This window comes from Bufo gargarizans, chromosome 10 (genome assembly GCF_014858855.1).
Source record: "Bufo gargarizans isolate SCDJY-AF-19 chromosome 10, ASM1485885v1, whole genome shotgun sequence".
NCBI classification, from domain to species: domain Eukaryota; kingdom Metazoa; phylum Chordata; class Amphibia; order Anura; family Bufonidae; genus Bufo; species Bufo gargarizans.
In genome coordinates, this window is record NC_058089.1 from 72,768,561 (window position 1) to 72,789,621 (window position 21,061).

Sequence of the window (21,061 nt, forward strand, 5' to 3'; positions counted from 1 at the left end):
TCTTCTCAGGTACTGGTCCAGTCTGAGGTTTGTTCCAGGAGTGGTGTTGAGGTCTCCTCGGAAGAACCTATGCAAATTGGCATGACCAGAGGGGATCAGGGCCGCAGACGTGGTATCTGTTTCTACTGCGGAGATCCTGACCATTGGATCAATCAGTGTCCAAAGAGGATCCTTTCTGATAAGGCTTCCAAGACAAGACCACCAAGGGACCGGGTACTCCCTGTTATTACTAAGAATAGCTTTTAGTTCCTATAACCATTTCTCTGGGTTCTAATAAGTGGTCGGGTCAGGCCTTTATAGATTCGGGCTCAGCGGCCAGCTTTATTGACCAGAGGTATGCTACTAGACAGGGTATTCCAATTTTTTTTTACCTACGCCCATCCATATCATGGCCATCGACTCCACTCCCCTGGTGGGGGTTACGTTGAGGTCATGTACCTTAGAGATTTCCTTAGCTGTGGGAGTGTGCCACTTAGAGAAATGTTCCCTGTTAGTCCTGGAGAACTTACCAGTCGAGGTGGTATTGGGGATGCCGTGGCTCCAATTACACAATCCTACAATTGATTGGACCAGAGAGGAACTGGTGAGTTGGGTATCTGAGTGCGGCTAGTGTTTGTCTAGAATACGGGTTTGGTTCTCTGTGGAGTCTGAGGTATTACCCGCAGTCATAAATGCTGCATAAATGCTGATGTGTTCTCATCGTCGTCCCCGGAGGCTCTTCCTCCGCATAGACCTTATGATTGCGCCATAGTCCTGGAGAAGGGGGCAAGGTTTCCTAAGGGGCGTATTTACAATCTTTCCAAACCTGAACGTGAGGCCATGGAAGATTACATAAAGATCACTATCCGGAATACTTACTCCCTCCCATTGATTCCGAATTTATTTAACCAGGTATTAGGGGCGGCCTGGTTTTCTAAGATTGATTTAAGAGGAGCATACAATTTAATCAGAATCAAGGAGGGGAACGAGTGGAAGACAGCATTCAATACCCCGGCTGGTCACTTTGAATATCTCGTTATGCCTTTTGGACTCAGCAATGCCCCAGCTGTGTTCCAAAATTTCATGAACGATATTCTTAGGGAGTTCTTGGGAAAATTTGTCATTGTATATCTCAACGACATTTTGATATTTTCCCCTGATTTTAAGAGTCATGTGTTTCATGTTAGACAGGTGTTGGAGGTGTTGAGAGAAAACCAATTATCTGATAAACAGGAAAAATGTGTCTTTGGGGTGCAGGAGATTATATTTCTCAGACATGTTCTGACTGCCCACACCATAAAGATGGATCCTAGCAAGGTTTTAGCGATTAAGGGATGGGTAAGACCATCATCCTTAAAGGCCTTACAACGTTTACTTGGGATCGCAAACTGTTACCGTAAGTTCATAAAGAATTTCTCAGTAATCGCTAGACCACTGACTGACCTCACTAAAAAAGGGGCGGATTTGGAAAATTGGTCTACTGAGGCCTTAGATTCATTTGAAACCCTAAAGAAGGCTTTCAGTAGCGCTTCCGTTCTAACCCAGCCAGATCAGGAAAAAACTTTTATCGTGGCGGTGGATGCTTCTGAGGACGGGGCAGGAGCAGTCCTCTCGCAAGGTTCTGCTACCTTCACTAACCTGAGACCTTGTGCCTTTTTTTCCAGAAAGTTTTCCCCTTCTGAGAGAAATTATGACATAGGACAGTGATGGTGAACCTTTTTAAGACCGAGTGCCCAAACTGCAACCCAAAACCCACTTATTTATCGTAAGTGCCAACACAACAATTTACCCTGAATACAACAGTCCAATATAGTATATCTTCCATGTACTTTATCATTTAGCTATAATAGCCTGCCTACATTCAATGCGCTGCCTGTGCCATTCATAGTGTTCCCTGCACTGATGATTGGTACACCATAGACTTTTTCCAGGGTATGGGTGCCCACAGAAAGGGCTCTGAGTGCCACCTCTGGCATCCGTGCCATAGGTTCGCCAACACTGACATAGGAAATCGGGAGTTACTGGCCATTAAGTGGGCATTTGAAGAATGGAGACTTTTTCTGGAAGGGGTAAAACAATGTGTTACTGTTGTTACCGAGCATAAGAACCTAATGTTTCTCGAGTCGGCTAAAAGGTTAAATCCTCGTCAGGCTAAATGGGCATTGTTTTTTACTTGCTTAAATTTTTCCATAACTTTCAGACCAGGAAGTAGAAACGTGAAGGCTGACGCACTCTCTCTGAGTTTCTGTGCATACCAGCCTACAGAGACACCACCTGAAACCATTTTACCAGCTAAGGTCTTCATAGCATTAAACCTACAAAACACCTCTCTGTCTAACCTAGACAGCAACACACACCACCTGTATATCATCTAATCTATGAGCAACAAAATTCAAGTGGAAAAGATATATAAAAATATCACTTTATTCTCAGATATAATAAATATGGGAAAAGACAGGATGGAAAACAGTATACAGAGAGCCGTAGGGCAGTATACACAATGCGGGATCATGTGTGTCCACACGAATAAGCGTGGATAACCTACAGGTAAAAATGATTATGGTGCATGAATGATCAATCCTGTATAGAAGATAAAGGAAAAAATGGATAAATATAGGGCCCACCAAGGGAATATATCCTATACAGCAGAATCAATTAGATTACTGATTATTCATGGACCTCACATCAACAGAAGTTATGTATACATATATAAACTTCCAAGACTCCAGTATGTATAATGCAATGAATACGGTCACTGGATGTCAGATAATAACAATATCCCACAGATGGTGTCATGGGCCTAATGTGGATGTGAAATGAAACCAAGTATAGATACACCGTAGTACTATAGTACTATACATGGAACGTACCTGAGGACATGATAACCGCAAGTATAAGCCCGAGAGCGCAGACCTCGGCGCGCGTTTCACCTCAGCGGCTTCGTCAGCCTCCTGACGAAGCCGCTGAGGTGAAACGCGCGTGTGGACACACATGATCCCGCATTGTGTATACTGCCCTACGGCTCTCTGTATACTCTTTTCCATCCTGTCTTTTCCCGTATTTATTATATCTGAGAATAAAGTGATATTTTGATATATCTTTTCCACTTGATTTTTGTTGCTCAAAGGTCTTCATAGCAGCCTTGTCTCAGGACATCACAACTCTCATCAAGGCTTAACAACACCTAGCTCCATCATCCACTCCTACAGATAAGTTGTTTGTTCCAGTACAGTTTTGTCTCCGACTGCTGGGTGAGTCTCATGACTCTGTTTTTTGTGGACATCCAGGCATTGAGGACACTAAGGAGCTGGTTTCCAGATCATTCTGGTGGCCTACTTTTTTTTTTTTTTTTTTTTTTTTTTATTTCAGATTTTAAAAAAATCCCCCCCATAACACCCCTATAGACTGTGATATGAATTACAGTCTCTTAGGGTCTCAGAGATGCAAGCATTATCCTGCAGCATACGATTTCAGTTCGAAAGGAGCGTTCCTCTGGTAAAGTCTGATTTTCCACAGATAGGAGAAAAAAATCTGACTGGAATCATTCAGTAAAAGAGGAAACAGTACAGAAAAAAGGTGCATCATGCCGAATACAGACACATCTTAGCTTAATACAATACTGCACCATACCTGTCAGACCCAATCGCCAAGTCTATTTCCATTATTCCGTAACCTAACAGCAGCCCTATAATACTAGTATAGTGATGTGCCCAGAGGTGTACCAGATTTTATCAAATTTCTTATTGTTGCCCCTTTTCTGATACACAAAACTTTCTAATTTCACCAAGTTGTGTACACGGTCCACCAATTCCGCCACTTTTGGAGGATGCGGAGCAGTCCAATAATATGCAATCAGTTTCCTAGCGGTGTATAAAATGCGTCTAATTGCAGTTTTCAGTTCTGCCACTATTGGGAGTGCCTTAACTATACCACTGCCACTATTGGGAGTTTCTTAAGTATACATACAAGAGCAGACAGCTCCAGGTGAACCTCAAATATATTCACAATAAGTGCTATTACATCTAGCCAATATCTTCTTGGACAAGATCTGCATTAGGTGTCCCACAGCGAGCACATAGATCATCTGCCCTATATCCCATTCTCTTTAGCAACCTCGGGGTCCTATAGACCCGATGTAAAATAAATAGTTGGGATACTCTGTGGGCTTCACTGATCGCTACTTCCAGGAATTTCTCTAATACCGCCTCCCAGTCCTCCTCCGTCAAATCTGGGATGTCTCTTCCCCATTTACCATAAAGAGTCAGTGGGGCTTGCTTCCACTTTGAGTCCATAAAAATCCATAGTAAAGCGAAATTACACCTCTAGTGGTGCTGTGCATTGTACTAAGATCTATGATGGCGTGTTTTGCAGCTGGTACTATCTTCTCTTGTTGTTCCTGAGCGTTAATGGCATGTCTAAGTTGTAAATACACATAGAAAATATTTTTTCGGGATCACAAACTCTCGTTGCAATTGACTGAATTCTTTAAGCGTACCATTTTGGAATAGTTGGTGCACATTATTAAGACCGTACTGCCTCCATGCCCGTACTGCAGACACCTTATTCAATTCTCCATATATTAGATTTGGCCAAATTGGAGTGAACTGAGTAAAACCACTAACTCCCGCAACCCCTATAGCTTTCCACCACACTTCATGGATTGTACGCAGCATTGGATGAGTCCTAATCTCAGGAAGGTACCATCCTTCAACGCCGATAGCAATCCTTTCCCTTTCAGTAGATGTTTCACCAACCGGCCAGCAGTATTCAGCCTATTCTCATCTCCCCACCCTAAAATATGTTGCATCTGAGCTGCCAAATAATAAATCTCAGGATCGGGGACTTTAAGCACAACAGTCCTCCCTGAGTCTTTGGCCTAGTTAATGTAGCTGGTGGCCTACTTTAACTAGAGACGTCAAGTCTTATGTGTTGGCCTGCGAGGTTTGTGCGAGGTCTAAGACCCCTAGGACTCACCCAGCTGGGGACCTACTACCCTTACCCATTCCCAGTAGACCCTGGTCTCATATCTCGATAGATTTTATCACTGATCTGCCACTTGCGGAGGGTAAGACTATGGTTTGGGTAGTGGTCGATAGATTCAGCAAGATGGCTCACTTTATTCCCCTGCCTTAACTCCCGAGTGCGAAGACCCTAGCATCTTTGTTTGTGGAACAGATTGTACGTTTACATGGCATTCCAGAAAATATTGTATCTGACAGGGTGTGCAGTTTGTGTCCAAGTTTTGGAGGGCCTTCTGTCTGAGATGCCGGATTTCTCTGTCCTTTTCATCTGCTTATCACCCTGAAAGTAATAGACAGACTGAGCGCCTCAATCAGTCGGTGCAACAATTTCTCAGGGCATATGTTGCAGATGATCAACAGTTGTGGGTGAAATACCTTCCATTAGCAGAGTTTGCTCTGAATAACCGTGTTAATTCCTCTGCTGGGGTCTCTCCTTTTTTTTTGTAACTATGGCTTTCATCCTCATTTTCTTTCTGGGTCATCCGTCTCCTCGTGTAATCCCGAGGCGGATGAGATCTCCTCAAAACTGTGCACAGTATGGGCTCAGGATTAATCGAGGCTCAAAATACTCAGAGTCAAGGCCAATAGGAGACGTTCCACGGGGGTGAACTTTCAGGTGGGTGATAAGGTGTGGTTGTCCTCTAAAAAATTTTCACTCAAAGTTGCTTTAAGAAAGTTTGCTCCTCGCTTTTTTAGGGCCGTACAGAATCGTCGAGGTGATTAATCCTATATCATTTAGGTTAGAATTGCTGCTCCACATTCACAATGTATTTCACAAGTCCCTACTGAAAAAATACATCGAACCTGTTGTACCGTTACAAGCCGCGCCTCTGCCTGTTCTGGTTAAGGATTCTGTGGCGTATGCGGTATGTAAAATTGTGGATGTTAGGAGAGTGCCTAATTCCTTGTAGTATCTGGTGCACTGGAAGGGCTATGGACCCGAGGAGAAGTCTTGGGTACCAGCTAGGGAGGTTCATGCCCCTAGACTGGTTAAGATTTCATGAGGATCATCCCGAGAAGCCGTCACCTGAGTCCTTGGGTTCGGTGGCCCCGCATAAAAGGGGGGGTACTGTCACGGCGCCGTCTAGGAGGCGGGCACAGCCGGAGCGCGCACGCATAATCAGCGCGTACAGCGTCGCCGGCACTCCTGATAATACTATGCACGTATCTATGCGCATTCATGCGAATGGTTTTAGGGCTGAGCACCGAGCTGATCACTCGGCGCTTGGCTGTGTAGTCTGTGTGGAGTCATGTGACGCTGGCCACGTCACATAACCCCTCTGGCTCTCTATTTAAACAGGCAGTCTGCTGGCCACATATTGCCTGTTATTTAGGTTTCACCTGCGATTTTTTTTTTTTATTTTTTTTTTCTTTCCTGGCGTACTTAAATCCTGCTGAATTCCTGACGATCCTCTGCCTGCTCCTTGTGTACTTCACAACTCTCCTGGTATTTATGACCCTAGCTTCTCCTGACTATTCTCTGCTTGCTCCATTTGTACTTCGTAGCTTTCCTGGTATTGACTCGGTCCGTTCACGTTGTTTGTCTGTCTGGCGTCCCTGCACTTATTCCAGGCTTGGGATTGCCGTCCAGTTGTCCCCTGTCATTAGGACTTGCGAGGCAAGTAGGCAGGGCCAGGGGTGAGGGTGGAGCGCAGTGGTGACTTGTGTGTGTTTGCGACCGTTACAAATAAAACTAGCACCTTATCCCTTGTTTCCAAAATCTCCATTTACCTTTAAATTTTGTGGAACACCTAAAAGGTTAGCAAAGTTTATAAGATCAGTTTTGAATGACTTGAGGGGTGTAGTTTCTAAAATTGCGTCATTTATGCGGGGTTTCCACTATGTAAGTCCCACAAAGGGACTTCAGAACTGAACTGGATTACAGAAGAGTTCACAGCAGCATATCCAGTGTGACTTTTTATTGGGAACCAAGAGTGCACACACAAAGCAATACGACGTTTCGGCTACGCAGTAGCCTTTCTCAAGTATATTTATACAAAAGGTGATCAATCATATAAATACCCAAATGGCCCCCGCATGTGACATGGTAAAACCAATAAACAAAGACACAATCTTAATTCCATCTGTGTGCTATAAAATGACCTCTGCTCCAATAGAAATACTGCTAAATAGTGAAAGGGGTTATCCGACTTAAATAAATCTATTCTAATTGCTTTTATTGTTGTCCATTGAAAGTTTATTAAAGTCACTTTCATAAGCTATCTATCACCATTTGTCCAGTTCAGTTCTGGGTCATGTGACCCCTGACGTCAGCAAGCCTGCTCTGGCTCTGACGTCTCGTTTACAGCTCTCCCTGCTTGGGGGAGTGGCCAGGCTGTGTAAACGAGACGTCAGAGCTCTGGTGCCCTCCCCCCTCCAGCTCTCCTCACTGCCTCGGCTCTGCTCTGCTGATGACGTCTCGTTTACAGCTCTCCCTGCTTGGGGGAGTGGCCAGGCTGTGTAAACGAGACGTCAGAGCTCTGGTGCCCTCCCCCCTCCAGCTCTCCTCACTGCCTCGGCTCTGCTCTGGCTCTGACGTCTCGTTTACAGCTCTCCCTGCTTAGGGGAGTGTCCAGGCTGTGTAAACGAAACGTCAGAGCCTCTGGTGCCCTCCCCCCTCCAGCTCTCCTCACTGCCTCGGCTCTGCTCTGCTGATGACGTCTCGTTTACAGCCGTCTCCCTGCTTGGGGGAGTGGCCAGGCTGTGTAAACGAAACGTCAGAGCCTCTGGTGCCCTCCCCCCTCCAGCTCTCCTCACTGCCTCTGCTCTGCTCTGCTGATGACGTCTTGTTTACAGCTCTCCCTGCTTGGGGGAGTGGCCAGGCTGTGTAAACGAGACGTCAGAGCCTCTGGTGCCCTCCCCCCTCCAGCTCTCCTCACTGCCTCGGCTCTGCTCTGCTGATGACGTCTCGTTTACAGCCGTCTCCCTGCTTGGGGGAGTGGCCAGGCTGTGTAAACGAGACGTCAGAGCTCTGGTGCCCTCCCCCCTCCAGCTCTCCTCACTGCCTCGGCTCTGCTCTGCTGATGACGTCTCGTTTACAGCTCTCCCTGCTTGGGGGAGTGGCCAGGCTGTGTAAACGAGACGTCAGAGCTCTGGTGCCCTCCAGCTCTCCTCACTGCCTCGGCTCTGCTCTGCTGATGACGTCTCGTTTACAGCTCTCCCTGCTTGGGGGAGTGGCTAGGCTGTGCAAACGAGACGTCAGAGCTCTGGTGCCCTCCCCCCCTCCAGCTCTCCTCACTGCCTCGGCTCTGCTCTGCTGATGACGTCTCGTTTACAGCTCTCCCTGCTTGGGGGAGTGGCCAGGCTGTGTAAACGAGATGTCAGAGCCTCTGGTGCCCTCCCCCCTCCAGCTCTCCTCACTGCCTCGGCTCTGCTCTGCTGATGACGTCTTGTTTACAGCTCTCCCTGCTTGGGGGAGTGGCCAGGCTGTGTAAACGAGACGTCAGAGCTCTGGTGCCCTCCCCCCTCCAGCTCTCCTCACTGCCTCGGCTCTGCTCTGCTAATGACGTCTCGTTTACAGCTCTCCCTGCTTGGGGGAGTGGCCAGGCTGTGTAAACGAGACGTCAGAGCTCTGGTGCCCTCCCCCCTCCAGCTCTCCTCACTGCCTCGGCTCTGCTCTGCTGATGACGTCTCGTTTACAGCTCTCCCTGCTTGGGGGAGTGGCCAGGCTGTGTAAACGAGACGTCAGAGCTCTGGTGCCCTCCCCCCTCCAGCTCTCCTCACTGCCTCGGCTCTGGTATGCGATCTCTCTTGTGCAGTACATACCAGAGCCGAGGTTATCTCTTCTCAGGCAGAAGGGTATGTTTGACTGTTTGTCCCTCCTGCATTCACTGGGGCTAGAGGTGGCATTTTGTAAACGTTCCCCTCTGCATCTGGGGATCGTTATTACAGCCCTGCCCCCCCTCCCCCACTAGTACACATTGAACACCCCCTGTGAAATATAAATAAATTATTGGCCATCATTATTATCATAATCATCTGTATTCAGCTATATAAAATCCTTATCTGCCACCAATATATGTATTTATCTAAGCAATATCCATATTGAATATATATTTGAATAATATAGATATTGCTTAGATACAGATAATGCTAATGATATTTTCACACTAGCGGCAGTACGTATCCGACAGGCTGCTCACCCTGTCGGATCCGCCCTGCCGCTATTTGCCCGTGCCGCTATTTGCCCGTGCCGCTGGACGGATCCGTTATTGCAATTCATTTTTAGACGGATCCGCACCTGGATCCGTCTACAAATGCTGTCCGTTGTCACACTGATCGGCGGATCCAGCAGGCACGCAGCTCTGACGACGGAGCTGCCTTGCGGATCCGGCATTGCAAAACAACTAAAGGACGGATCCGTCCTTCCGGTCTGCGCATGAGCAGACCATGAAAACTGTGAAAAAGACTGACAGAGGGATCCGTCCATCCGCATGACAAGCAGATAGACGGATCCATCCTTCCGGTCTGCGCATGCACAAACCGGGAATTCTGTGAAAAAGACTGCCAGAGGGATCCGTCCATCCACATGGCAAGCAGATAGACGGATCCATCCTTCCGGTCTGCGCATGCACAAACCGGGAATACTGTGAAAAAGACTGCCAGAGGGATCCGTCCATCCACATGGCAAGCAGATAGACGGATCCATCCTTCCGGTCTGCGCATGCACAAACCGGGAATACTGTGAAAAAGACTGACAGAGGGATCCGTCCATCCGCATGACAAGTGTGTATTTTTTTTTTTTTTTTTGCAAAGTGCAGAGCAGGGTGAAGGAAAGGTCAGGTTGTTCACGCCCAGAAATATTCATGAGGCAGAACTCAGGCTTTGTTGTTACACGCCCCCTCAGCATGTACTTCAGCATGTAAACACAGCAATGACAGAACCATGAAAAGGTGTAAGTATGGGTTTTAACTTGATGAAATCTAGCCTAACCAAATTATATGTATATCCTGATGGATTTTAAGTGTTTGTTTTTTTTTTTTGTTTTTTTTATTAACTCGGATAACCCCTTTAAATATACCTGATACTCATTAGGGAAAACTCCACATGTCTCCATCCTGTTGATATCACATATCGGCGTCTCCACAGATCCATTGCGCATGTCAGTGACGTCATCACGTTGGCATATGGGCGGGCCGCCGTCGTAAGCATCAATGGCAAGGCCACACCTCTCTATGGATACGCTGCATGTGCACCAATAGACACTGCTATCGTCGGTCACATTTAAAGCGCGTCATCAACCACGTGATCGTCACATGACCCGCAAAAGGTCCTAGAGCAACGTAGGTATATAGAAAATAATAATAGATCCACTTTATAAATCACTGTTATATATTATATTTAACACATAGAAAAGGACCAACAGTATGTCCCAATTGTGTCAATTCATAATTTAAAGAATAAAGTAGATTATTAAACAGAGCGCCGACATAAAAAATAACTAAGTCCCTAATTGTCTTATAAAGGGCCGATGACACTATAATTATGTACAAATATCACCATAAAGGGAAAAGAAGGCTATACATGAAACAATGAGTATCAGTGTATATTAAGGAGCAGACGATCATAAAAAGGATGTACTTCGGAAGAAAAAAATTCATGTGAAAAAAGAGGTGTATAAAAAAAAAATATATATATATATATATATATATATATACACCTTAAAATACCCAGTAAAAACATGATATACTGAATCGGACATCATCCATCATCCTATAAGAGTATTCTACCTATCTACATTGTTTGCATTTAGCTCAATATTCAATCCCTGGGGTTGTAAGGATTGTAAAGTAAAAATCCATTTTAACTCTTTTTTTCTTTAGCATGCGCATGCGCTCCCTGTCTCCTCCTCTCTTGGGAACCTGGACAGAATCAATGACCTGGAATCTCAATTGGCTGACAGAGTGTCCACAATCAGCTAAATGTTTGGCCACCGGCTTGTCTAGCATTTTTTTTCCTTATAGTGCTTTTGTGTTTGTTAATGCGCTCCCTAACCTCCATGGTCGTTTCTCCCACATAGATTAAACTACAGGGACAGACGATCATGTAGATGACAAACTTAGATCAACACGTGTAGTACTCCCTAATGTTGAATTTCTTACCACTATATGGGTGAACAAAAGTGTTCCCTTTCAACATGTTCCCACAATTGCAACAACCCAAACATGGGAAATTGCCTGTCTTTCTGGGCTTCAGATACGTCTGGCCCCCTCTATTGACATCACTCACATATGTCAGTCTTGATCAGCTTGTCATGTAAGTTGGTACCACGTTTGTATGCCATCAATGGCGGTTTGTCAAATTCACTTACTGTAGGGAGGCTACTGTGTAAAATATGGCATTCCTTTCTCAAGATCTGTGCAATATCTGTACTGTTATGGACATAGATAGATACAAACGGGATCCGTCCCATATTCATGTTCCTGGGGGAAGCTTGAAAGGTGGACACCCTTTCAGCCAAGGAGATCTGGGCCCTCGATCTGTGTAGCAGCCTGCCTGGATATTTTCTCTTAGCAAATTTATTGCATATCTCATCAATGCGGTTTGCGAACATATCATCATCAGACACCACTCGTCTCAAATGCAGCATCTGGCTCCAAGGTAAGGAGTCAAGCATTCAGCGTGGATGGTTACTATCATATCTTAAAAGATTATTCCTATTTATAGGCTTCTTATACAAGTCAGTTTTTAATTGGCCTCCCTCTAGGTATACCCTGACATCAAGAAACTGTAACTCCTCAGTGGAGGACGTCACAATAAATTGAAACCCGGGTACCCCATTATTAAGATGTTGATGGAACTCATCCAAGGCGTCCATCGAGCCACTTCAAATCATAAAAATGTCGTTGATGTAGCGCCACCAGCACAGGACCCACTGATAGAATTGAGATGCGTATACCAGTCTGTCCTCGACCTCCGCCATAAAAATATTGGTATAAGTAGGTGCCACGTTGGACCCCATGGCCACACCGCATGACTGTTGGTAAAAGGTGTTGCCAAAGATAAAATAATTCCTCTTGAGTACCAACTCTAGGAGGTCGAGGACAAAGCGGCACGCATCAGGAGTGAGTCCTGTGCCGGCCAGGGCCACATTGACGACATTTAGTCCATAATCATGCATAATGGACGTGTACAAAGACACCACATCAAAGCTCACCAGATAGAAATGGGTAGGTAAAATTCCACTCAATTTAGTAAAATGTCTCGTATCCCTAACATAGGAGGGAGCTGAGCTTTCATGGACACGGAGCAGTCTATCCAAAAAATATGGCAATATTGCTGAAGATAGATCCCCTGCCCGACACAATAGGTCTGCCTGGGGGATCTACCAACCGCTTGTGTATTTTGGGGAGAACATAGATCAGTGGGGTGATGGGAAAAGGTACCTTAAGAAACTGACATAATTCTGAATCAATAAACCCTGTGCAAATGCTGTATCAACAATATTCGTCACCTCCCTGGCGATCTCCCATTTAGGGTCCTGTTTAAGTTTTTCATAAACCTCTCCATCACCCAACTGTCTATTTATCTCCCGAACATAACTGTCCATGTCCATGATCACCACGGCTCCCCCCTTGTCGGCTGGTTTGATAGTGATGTCTCTTAGAAGTTAGTGCCTTAAGGGCCTGTCTCTCTTTTTGTGACAAATTAGGACTATAATGTCGCTGCCGACTACATTCCTGCAAACTTCTAATGTGTTTAGTAACAATTTGGATATAAGATTCCACAATATAATTATTATGTGGAGGCATGAAGCTGCTCTTGTTGCTTAGCTCAAATTTGGCCAAGGACAATTCAGCAGTTTCCTTGCTGGGCATACCCCTATTGTTGACATTATTATCAAAAAATCAGTATCTGCCACAAGACAAAATGAAAGTCCATGTGCTAAAACATTGATCTGATCATCATTCAACTCTATAGATGATATGTTCACCACCAGATTATTTATTTCTTGAGCATGCGTCTCGTCACTCTCTCTCGTGCTCCCTGATTGAATCCCAGGTACATTGGTGGAGGCTGGTCTTTTCTGGTCTCTATGGTGCCTTCTGCCACTGCGTCAGAGTTTCCTCCTACTGCGTGCCCTGCTCTTCCTAAAAAAGCCGGTTTAGTAGATTCATCAGTAGATTCTGATTCGCCTGTTGTGAATCCAAAATAGCCCTGATCAAATCTCCTCCCTCTGCCCCTTCTCCAAGGGGGTCTAGTGCGAGTTTGTTGGTTTTGCCAATTATATATCCGTCCAGCTGCTGTGAACTCTTCTGTAATCTACTACTATACGTGGGGCGGCGGTGGATCGGTGGTCCCATCACGGCTGATGCATTACGGATTGGTCATTTGTGCTGCTCTACAACCATTTTTTATCACTTCAGAACTGAACTGGTCTTTAAAAAAGTTGACTTTGGAAATTTTCTTAAAAATTAAAAAAATTGCTTTTAAAATTCTAAACCTTCTAGCGTCCTAAGAAAATAAAATTACATTACCAAAATGATGCCCACATAAAGTAGACATATGGGGAATGTTAATTAATGAATATTTTATGAGGCATCACTATCGGTCTTAAAAGCAGAGTGATTCAAATTTAGAAAAGTGTTTTTTTTTTAAATTTTCGTAAACTTTTTTTTTTTTTATAAATAAAGGTTAAACATATTGACTCAAATGTACCATTAACATGAAGTACAATGTGTCACGAGAAAACAGTCTCTGAATAGCTTGGATACACTAATCAATTGGAGCGATCGCCGACAAGGGACCACTCTGATTGATTGGTCCCTTGCTGGCATTGCTGGACTCTACTGTCCCTGACAGCAGCAGTGCAGGGGCAGAAGCTTTAATCCTAGCACTTTGCAGAGCTTGGATTAAAGAGCTGCCAGAATGTTTATATGCGTGCTATCTGCACTGGGTATGTGAAGGGGTTAAATAAGAAAGCAAGATTTTAGTTTTTTCTTTTCAATAGCAAAGATGTGGAAAATTCTGATTTCATTATGGAGTGCAGAATAACGAGAAACAAAATAAATTGTGTTTTATTTTAGCACAAAACCGCAACATAAAATGTCAAAAAGCGAAAGGGTCTGAAGACTTTCTGAATGCACTGTAATTGCCACTTTTTCAAATGCATTCTTTTGTGTTTTAGTTTTGAGTTCATGCTAGATCCTGGAGAATGCATTGTGTAGATCAGTGTTCCCCAGATCCGGTCCTCAGGGTCTACCTGCAGGTCATGACTTGAGAATATCCCATAGAATGAATACCTCTGGTAAGTCCTGATGCAATTATATCAGCTGCTCAATACTAAGGAAGTCCTGAAAACAAGACCGGCAGGTGGGCCCTGAGGACTGGAGCTAAGGAACCCTGATGTAGATCTTCAATTCTCACAGTAACTGGCATGCCCAGAATTTTTTGTGATTTTAAAAATTGTGTTGTATTAAAAAAATAAGTTAAAAAAACAACAACATTATTCTGTGTTTCTTCCCTCTGATAGATGGGAATTTCCTGGCTGTTGGATCCCATGATAATGTCATCTACATGTACAGCACAGGCCAGAAAGATCATAAAGATTATTCACGTGACAACTCTATAGAAGATAAATATAGCCCCCAAGAAGAAGGGGAAAACCCCGAAGTAGAGGGAGATAACTGTGTGTCTCAGAGAACACGGCAATACACACGATATGGAAAGTGTGTGGTGAGTTCTCATGATTGTTTACTTTCCTCATCCTCTAAACCATCTCCCGTCACATTAACGCCGAAAGGCGTCAGGGCGGCGGCTCTCCCAGGTCACGCTAACGCCGAAAGGCGTCATCTCGCGTGAGCCGAGATTTCCTGTGAACGCGCGCTCAGGATTGCAAGGTAAACGAGTTGATCTACAGCCTGCCAGCGGCGATCATTCGCTGGCAGGCTGTAGATGCGATATTTTTTTTAACCCCAGAATGGTATATTAGACGCTGTTTTGTTAACAGCGTCTGATATACCTGCTACCTGGTCCTCTGGTGGTCCCTTTTGCTTGGATCGACCACCAGAGGACACAGGCAGCTCTGTAAGTAGCACCACACTACACTTCACACCCCCCCTGTCACTTATTAACCCCTGATCACCCCTTAAAATCACTGCAGCGCCATAAAGATCACTTTTGAGGGGCATGGCGAGTTCATAGAAGATTTTTTTTTTTGGGGAAAAAGTTAGCGGAAATAGATTTTATTTTTTTATTTTTTTCTTACAAAGCCTCATATTCCACTAACTTGTGACAACAAATAAAATCTTACATTAACTCACCATACCCCTCACGGAATCCAAATGCGTAAAAATGCCCAGTGAAATCCTACTCATTGGAATTTGGGCCCCTTTGCGCATCTTGGCTGCAAAAAAGTGTCACACATGTGGTATCGCCGAAGTAGGGCAATGTGTTTTGGGGTGTATTTTTACATATACCCATGCTGGGTGAGAGAAATATCTCTGTAAATTGACAAATTTGTATAAAAAAATTGAAAAAGTTGTCATTTACAGAGATATTTCTCACACACAGTATGGGTATATGTAAAAATACACCCCAAAACACATTGCCCTACTTCTCCTGAGTACAGCGATACCACATGTGTCACACTTTTTTGCAGCCAAGATGCGCAAAGGGGCCCAAATTCCAATGAGTACCTTTTAGGAGGGCATTTTTAGACATTTGGATTCCAGACCCCATTTTGGAAAGAAGACATCCCCAAGGTATTCCATAAGGGGCATGGCGAGTTCATGTAAAATTTTATTTTTTGTCACAAGTTAGTGGAATATGAGACTTTGTAAAGGGGGGGGGGGATACATTATTTTCCGCTAACTTGTGCCAGAAAAAATATAAAAATTCTATGAACTCACCATGCCCCTCATGGAATACCTTGGGGTGTCTTCTTTCCAAAATGGGGTCACATGTGGTGTATTTATACTATCCTGGCATTCTAGCACCTCAAGAAACATGATAGGTGCTCAGAAAGTTAGAGCTGCTTCAAAATGTGGAAATTCACATTTTTGTACCATAGTTTGTAAACGCTATAACTTTTGCGCAAACCAATAAATATACACTTATTGCATTTTTTTTATCAAAGACATGTAACATAATAAATTCTGACACAAACTTGTATAGAAATGTAATTATATTTGAACAATTTTACCAGATAAATTTAAAAATACACTTTTTTGGAGAAAATTGTGGCCTATTTTGATTAATATCGGAAAAACGAAAAATCTTAGCAGCAATCAAATACCACCGAAAGAAAGCTGTATTTGTGAGAAGAAAAGGAGGTAAAATTCATTTGGGTGCCAAGTTGCATGACCGAGCAATAAACCGCTAAAATTGTGAAGTGCCGATTTGTAAAAAAGGGCCGGGTCACTAGGGGGTATAAACGTGTGGTCCTTAAGTGGTTAAACTGGCCATATACCATTAATAGCTGTCAGCTGAAGGCTTATTCGTTTGACACCCTCATACACATGCATGCTTGGCTCAGCCAAGTGTGTATGTGCTCTCAGTGAGGAGAGGGGAATAAGCTGCTGCCAGACACCTCTGATGAAATCCAACAAGGACCAGTGTACTGTATAGTATAATAGCTGAGGCAGTGGATGAAGCTCAACATTTGTTACTTTTCCTTCTCTCTACATTAGTACAGTAAAGTCACCAATAAAATTCATGGACATGGAATTTTGAATTTTATTACCATAGGGACACTCTAGCTTTATCACACATTTGGATTGGTCGAAAGATGGAAATTATATCATGTCAAACTCTGGAGACTATGAGATACTATATTGTAAGTATTGACAACTAAAAATATATTTCAATCTTATTAATGTACTTTTTTTTTTCAAGTGATACGGTTATATTAGGATGAAGGGGGGGGGTTCCAGTCTTATTTTAATGAATTATAAGAATCGTGAAGGGCAAAGTTACACAACCTCTTGATATACAATGGTGAGATTTAATAGACAAAATGGGGCAGATTTATTAGTTAAAGTTGTTACACCAAAGGGGGGGGGAGGGGGCTTAGTGCCGATGTACACGGCATGCTGAATTTGTGCTAGAAACCGCTGTAAATTATTGCTGAAATCTATGTCAGCTCATAGCAAAAAATTTCATACAAATGCAATTGGGAGATCTCACTCTTTGTGTATTTTTCCAGTGACATTTGTCAAATAATATTTGAAATGTAATGATGCCATGTAAAAGAGTTACAATTTTAGTAACCTTAGGCCTAGTGTTTGCAAGGTGATGTGTTATTAGTAACCTCTGTATTGTAGTTTGTGAAAATAGATATTACTTTAGAATAGGCTTTAGAACAGAAAGGTGCCACTCAAATGACAGCATTCTGAAGGTGCCCATGAACTTTAGATATGTTAGCCAAATAAGCGTATGGCGGACAGCTATTCATTCAGACTTTATGATGTATGTATTTTTAGTGGGGAGAGGGAACTAAGACTAAACATTTCTGTTTAGTCCTCATGCATTCTGAATGGAAATAAATCTGTTCAGGATGCATCAGGATGTCTTCCGTTCCGTCAGCATTCTGTTTTGTGACAAGACACAAAACCGCTGCAAGCTGCGGTTTTGTGTCTGGTCATAAAAACTGAAAAAAGGTGGATCCGTCACTGAAAACAATGGAAGTCAATGGTGACTGAGCCGTTTTTTTTCCCACACAACTGCAACAGATGCATCCTTATGTGCAAAATCAAAACTGATCCTCTGCCGGATCTCAATAACGGAATTAACAACACAAGTGTGAAAGTAGCCTAAGCCAATAATAAGAGTAGTTCTCTTTGCCACAGGAACAAGGGATCAGGCATGTTAACATCGAACATGCCCAGTCCTTCATTTCCCTGACATTTGCTATCGGATGAGATACGCATGCACACTAGACAGCGTGTGGTCCAGCCGAAACTGGCTACTTGTCATGTAATGTACTGGATACCAATCCCACCTTAAATTATACAGTAATATATTCAATATGAAGAATTTCTTGTAAAGTGGAATGCTTTCACTGGTCATTTTTAAGATGTCACAGACTTTATATGATATTACTTTAAAAAAAATCTGCAGTTGTCTTACCTTTTCTGTTTATCACGTACTTCAATTAAGGGGATATCACAGGAGGCTGCAAACTTCTCAGAAACAGATATAAAAACAAAGATCGTGAGTGGGCAACATACACATGTGTACTAGGATACCATGTTTTTGGTAAGTTCAACACTACTTTTCTGAGAATAAATATATATATATATATATATATATATATATATATACATACTACATACAGTACGGACCAAAAGTTTGGACACACCTTCTCATTTAAAGGGTTTTCTTTATTTTCATGACTATGAAAATTGTAGATTCACACTGAAGGCATCAAAACTATGAATAAACACATGGAATTAGATACATAACAAAAAAGTGTGAAACAACTGAAAATATGTCATATTCTAGGTTCTTCAAAGTAGCCACCTTTTGCTTTGATTACTGCTTTGCACACTCTTGGCATTCTCTTGATGAGCTACAAGAGGTAGTCACCTGAAATGGTCTTCCAACAGTCTTGAAGGAGTTCCCAGAGATGCTTAGCACTTGTTGGCCCTTTTGCCTTCACTCTGCGGTCCAGCTTACCCCAAACCATCTCGATTGGGTTCAGGTCCGGTGACTGTGGAGGCCAGGTCATCTGGCGCAGCACCCCATCACTCTCCTTCATGGTCAAATATGCCCTTACACAGCCTGGAGGTGTGTTTGGGGTCACTGTCCTGTTGAAAAATAAATGATGGTCCAACTAAACGCAAACTGGATGGAATAGCATGCTGCTGCAAGATGCTGTGGTAGCCATGCTGGTTCAGTATGCCTTCAATTTTGAATAAATGCAGGCATCCTCAAACTGCGGCCCTCCAGCTGTTGTAAAACTACAACTCCCACAATGCCCTGCTGTAGGCTGATACCTATAGGCTGTTCCGGCATGCTGGGAGTTGTAGTTTTGCAACAGCTGGAGGGCCACAGTTTGAGGATGCCTTATCTAAAGGCTCAGTGTAACATGTACATCTTCCAGGGTCCACAGAACTAAGGTAGGCCATACATGTAAGATTTTGGCTGAAAAGCTATCACTCCTGATATCCTCATATACATACCAAATGAAAAAGACACTAAAGATGAATCGCACTGCTGGTGGTGCAAAGTTGAAAGCCAGTAGATAAAAGTAAAGATGCTTTATTAGCACAAGATGTTTCTTGAGCACTTTGTTCTCTTCATCAGGTCCAGTGTCTTTGCTTCTTTTTGTATACCTGTCCACTAAGTAATTTTTTGCTTTTTAGTGTGGGAATTGCAGCAGCTACTCCCCCAAGTGAGCAACATTTTTGGCGCAAACCCTGCCTATTTGGTGTATGAAATCTACTACCCAATGGTGTGCTGTGTGTTTTTCTTCACTTGCAGCCCTCATACACATCATATAGCAAGCATGTGTTCTCAGTAGGAAGAGAGGAGAGAATCCACTACTAGACACCTAAGACAGTGGTTTATTGGGCATTCCCAATACACATTAGATGGTCGGCGAGTCAGGGGGTTTGGCCTATGTGTACAGCCAGCTTAAGGTACCTTTAAAGGTCTTTCTAAAATACACATACCATTTAGCTGACCATAGTAGTAGAAATACTCCAGGCACTCACTAATGCTTGCTAATCTCTTATTTTACAGTACATTAGTATGTATAATACAGTAGTAGGACACATTTCAGCCTTTTCCCATCCAGTGGGCCGAAACTCATCCTTTTATTTGCCAACATACTGGAGATAATTCCATTCAATGATTACAGATGGCAGTGTACCACAATCTGAAGTCTGATTTTTACCGCATTCGGCATGTTATTATTACACCACACTCGTAACTAAAAAACAATTGACTACAATTATAATAACATTATAATATGTATTACATTCTTAAATGGGGATTCACATAAAGTACCACCATTTGATTGTTCTAGGATATGCCATCATTCAGGGCTCCTCACTGATCCTAAGATTGAAGGCGCTGCCATGGTTAATCAGTTATATGGCCCCTTCACTGTTTTCCCTGCACAGTAGCGCCCCAGGCCACCTGCCTATACATGAAACTGCAGAACAGCTCCACTCAAGTAAACTGGGGTGGCTGCAGATACCCGCACAGTCGGCTGACCAGAAATGCCAATGTGCAGGCAAAATCAGTCAAGGGGCTGTAGTGCTGAATTTTTACAAACCTAGCTATATGACATTACTGGAAAGTATCACCAAATTGACACTACACATTTAAAATTAAAGACTACATACTCTGACACTATATAGAAGAGAATAGTAAATCGTTTCTTTGTTTTTTTTTATAGGAGTTTGGCCAGAAGGATCTGATGGGACAGACATTAATGCTCTTGCCCGCTCCCATGAGATGACCATGATCGCAGTTGCAGATGATTTCTGTAAGGTTCATCTCTTTCGATATCCTTGCAATAAGCCCAAGGTATTAAGCCTGCCTTGTTCATATGTCATTTAATATGCTGCCTGTAAAAGGACTGTAATTAATTCATATCACATTTCTCTCCAACAGGCACCAAGCCATGTCTATTGTGGTCACGGAAGTCATGTGACCAATGTTCGCTTCACTCACAGTGATAGTTACCTCATCTCATTGGGCGGGAAGGATGCAAGCATATTTCAGTGGCGGGTTGTGAAGGCCAGCAACATTCCTCGCAATCATTCACTGTCCTCCACCTCTTCTATAGAAACCGCTCACTGAGTGATAGTTCATATTACACAAAGCATCATCTGCAAGAGTTACACGCTGAATAAAGCCGCATACCATGACTTACACACTCTATTGTATCTGTCAACCTTCTACAACTTAGCCAAAAATGCCACAAAAGGTAGTTGTGAACCAACTTTACACAGGTACCAACAGGCAATGGTGCCAACACAAGAGCCTATAGTCAATGGCATAAACTCAGAAGATGAGATACAGCACAGCAAGTAGATTCAGACATGCCAGCAGCTCAGCTTCACACTGCTATATGGCTTTATATTCCCTTGCATAACTTTCCCTGAACT

The 21,061-nt window shown here is 43.4% G+C and overlaps 1 protein-coding gene across 1 annotated transcript in view; it reads left to right on the forward strand.

Moving 5' to 3' along the window:
- The window catches only part of EML3 (EMAP like 3), a 194,096-nt gene extending 173,275 nt beyond the window's left edge, over positions 1-20,821 (forward strand). The window contains exons 19-23 of the mRNA XM_044270888.1: positions 14,473-14,675; positions 16,689-16,776; positions 18,099-18,197; positions 20,347-20,477; positions 20,565-20,821. Of these exons, the coding sequence (XP_044126823.1) occupies positions 14,473-14,675; positions 16,689-16,776; positions 18,099-18,197; positions 20,347-20,477; positions 20,565-20,753 (710 nt within the window). The 3' untranslated portion in view covers positions 20,754-20,821. The remainder of the gene's footprint in view (positions 1-14,472; positions 14,676-16,688; positions 16,777-18,098; positions 18,198-20,346; positions 20,478-20,564) is intronic.
- Positions 20,822-21,061: the final 240 nt, after the last annotated feature.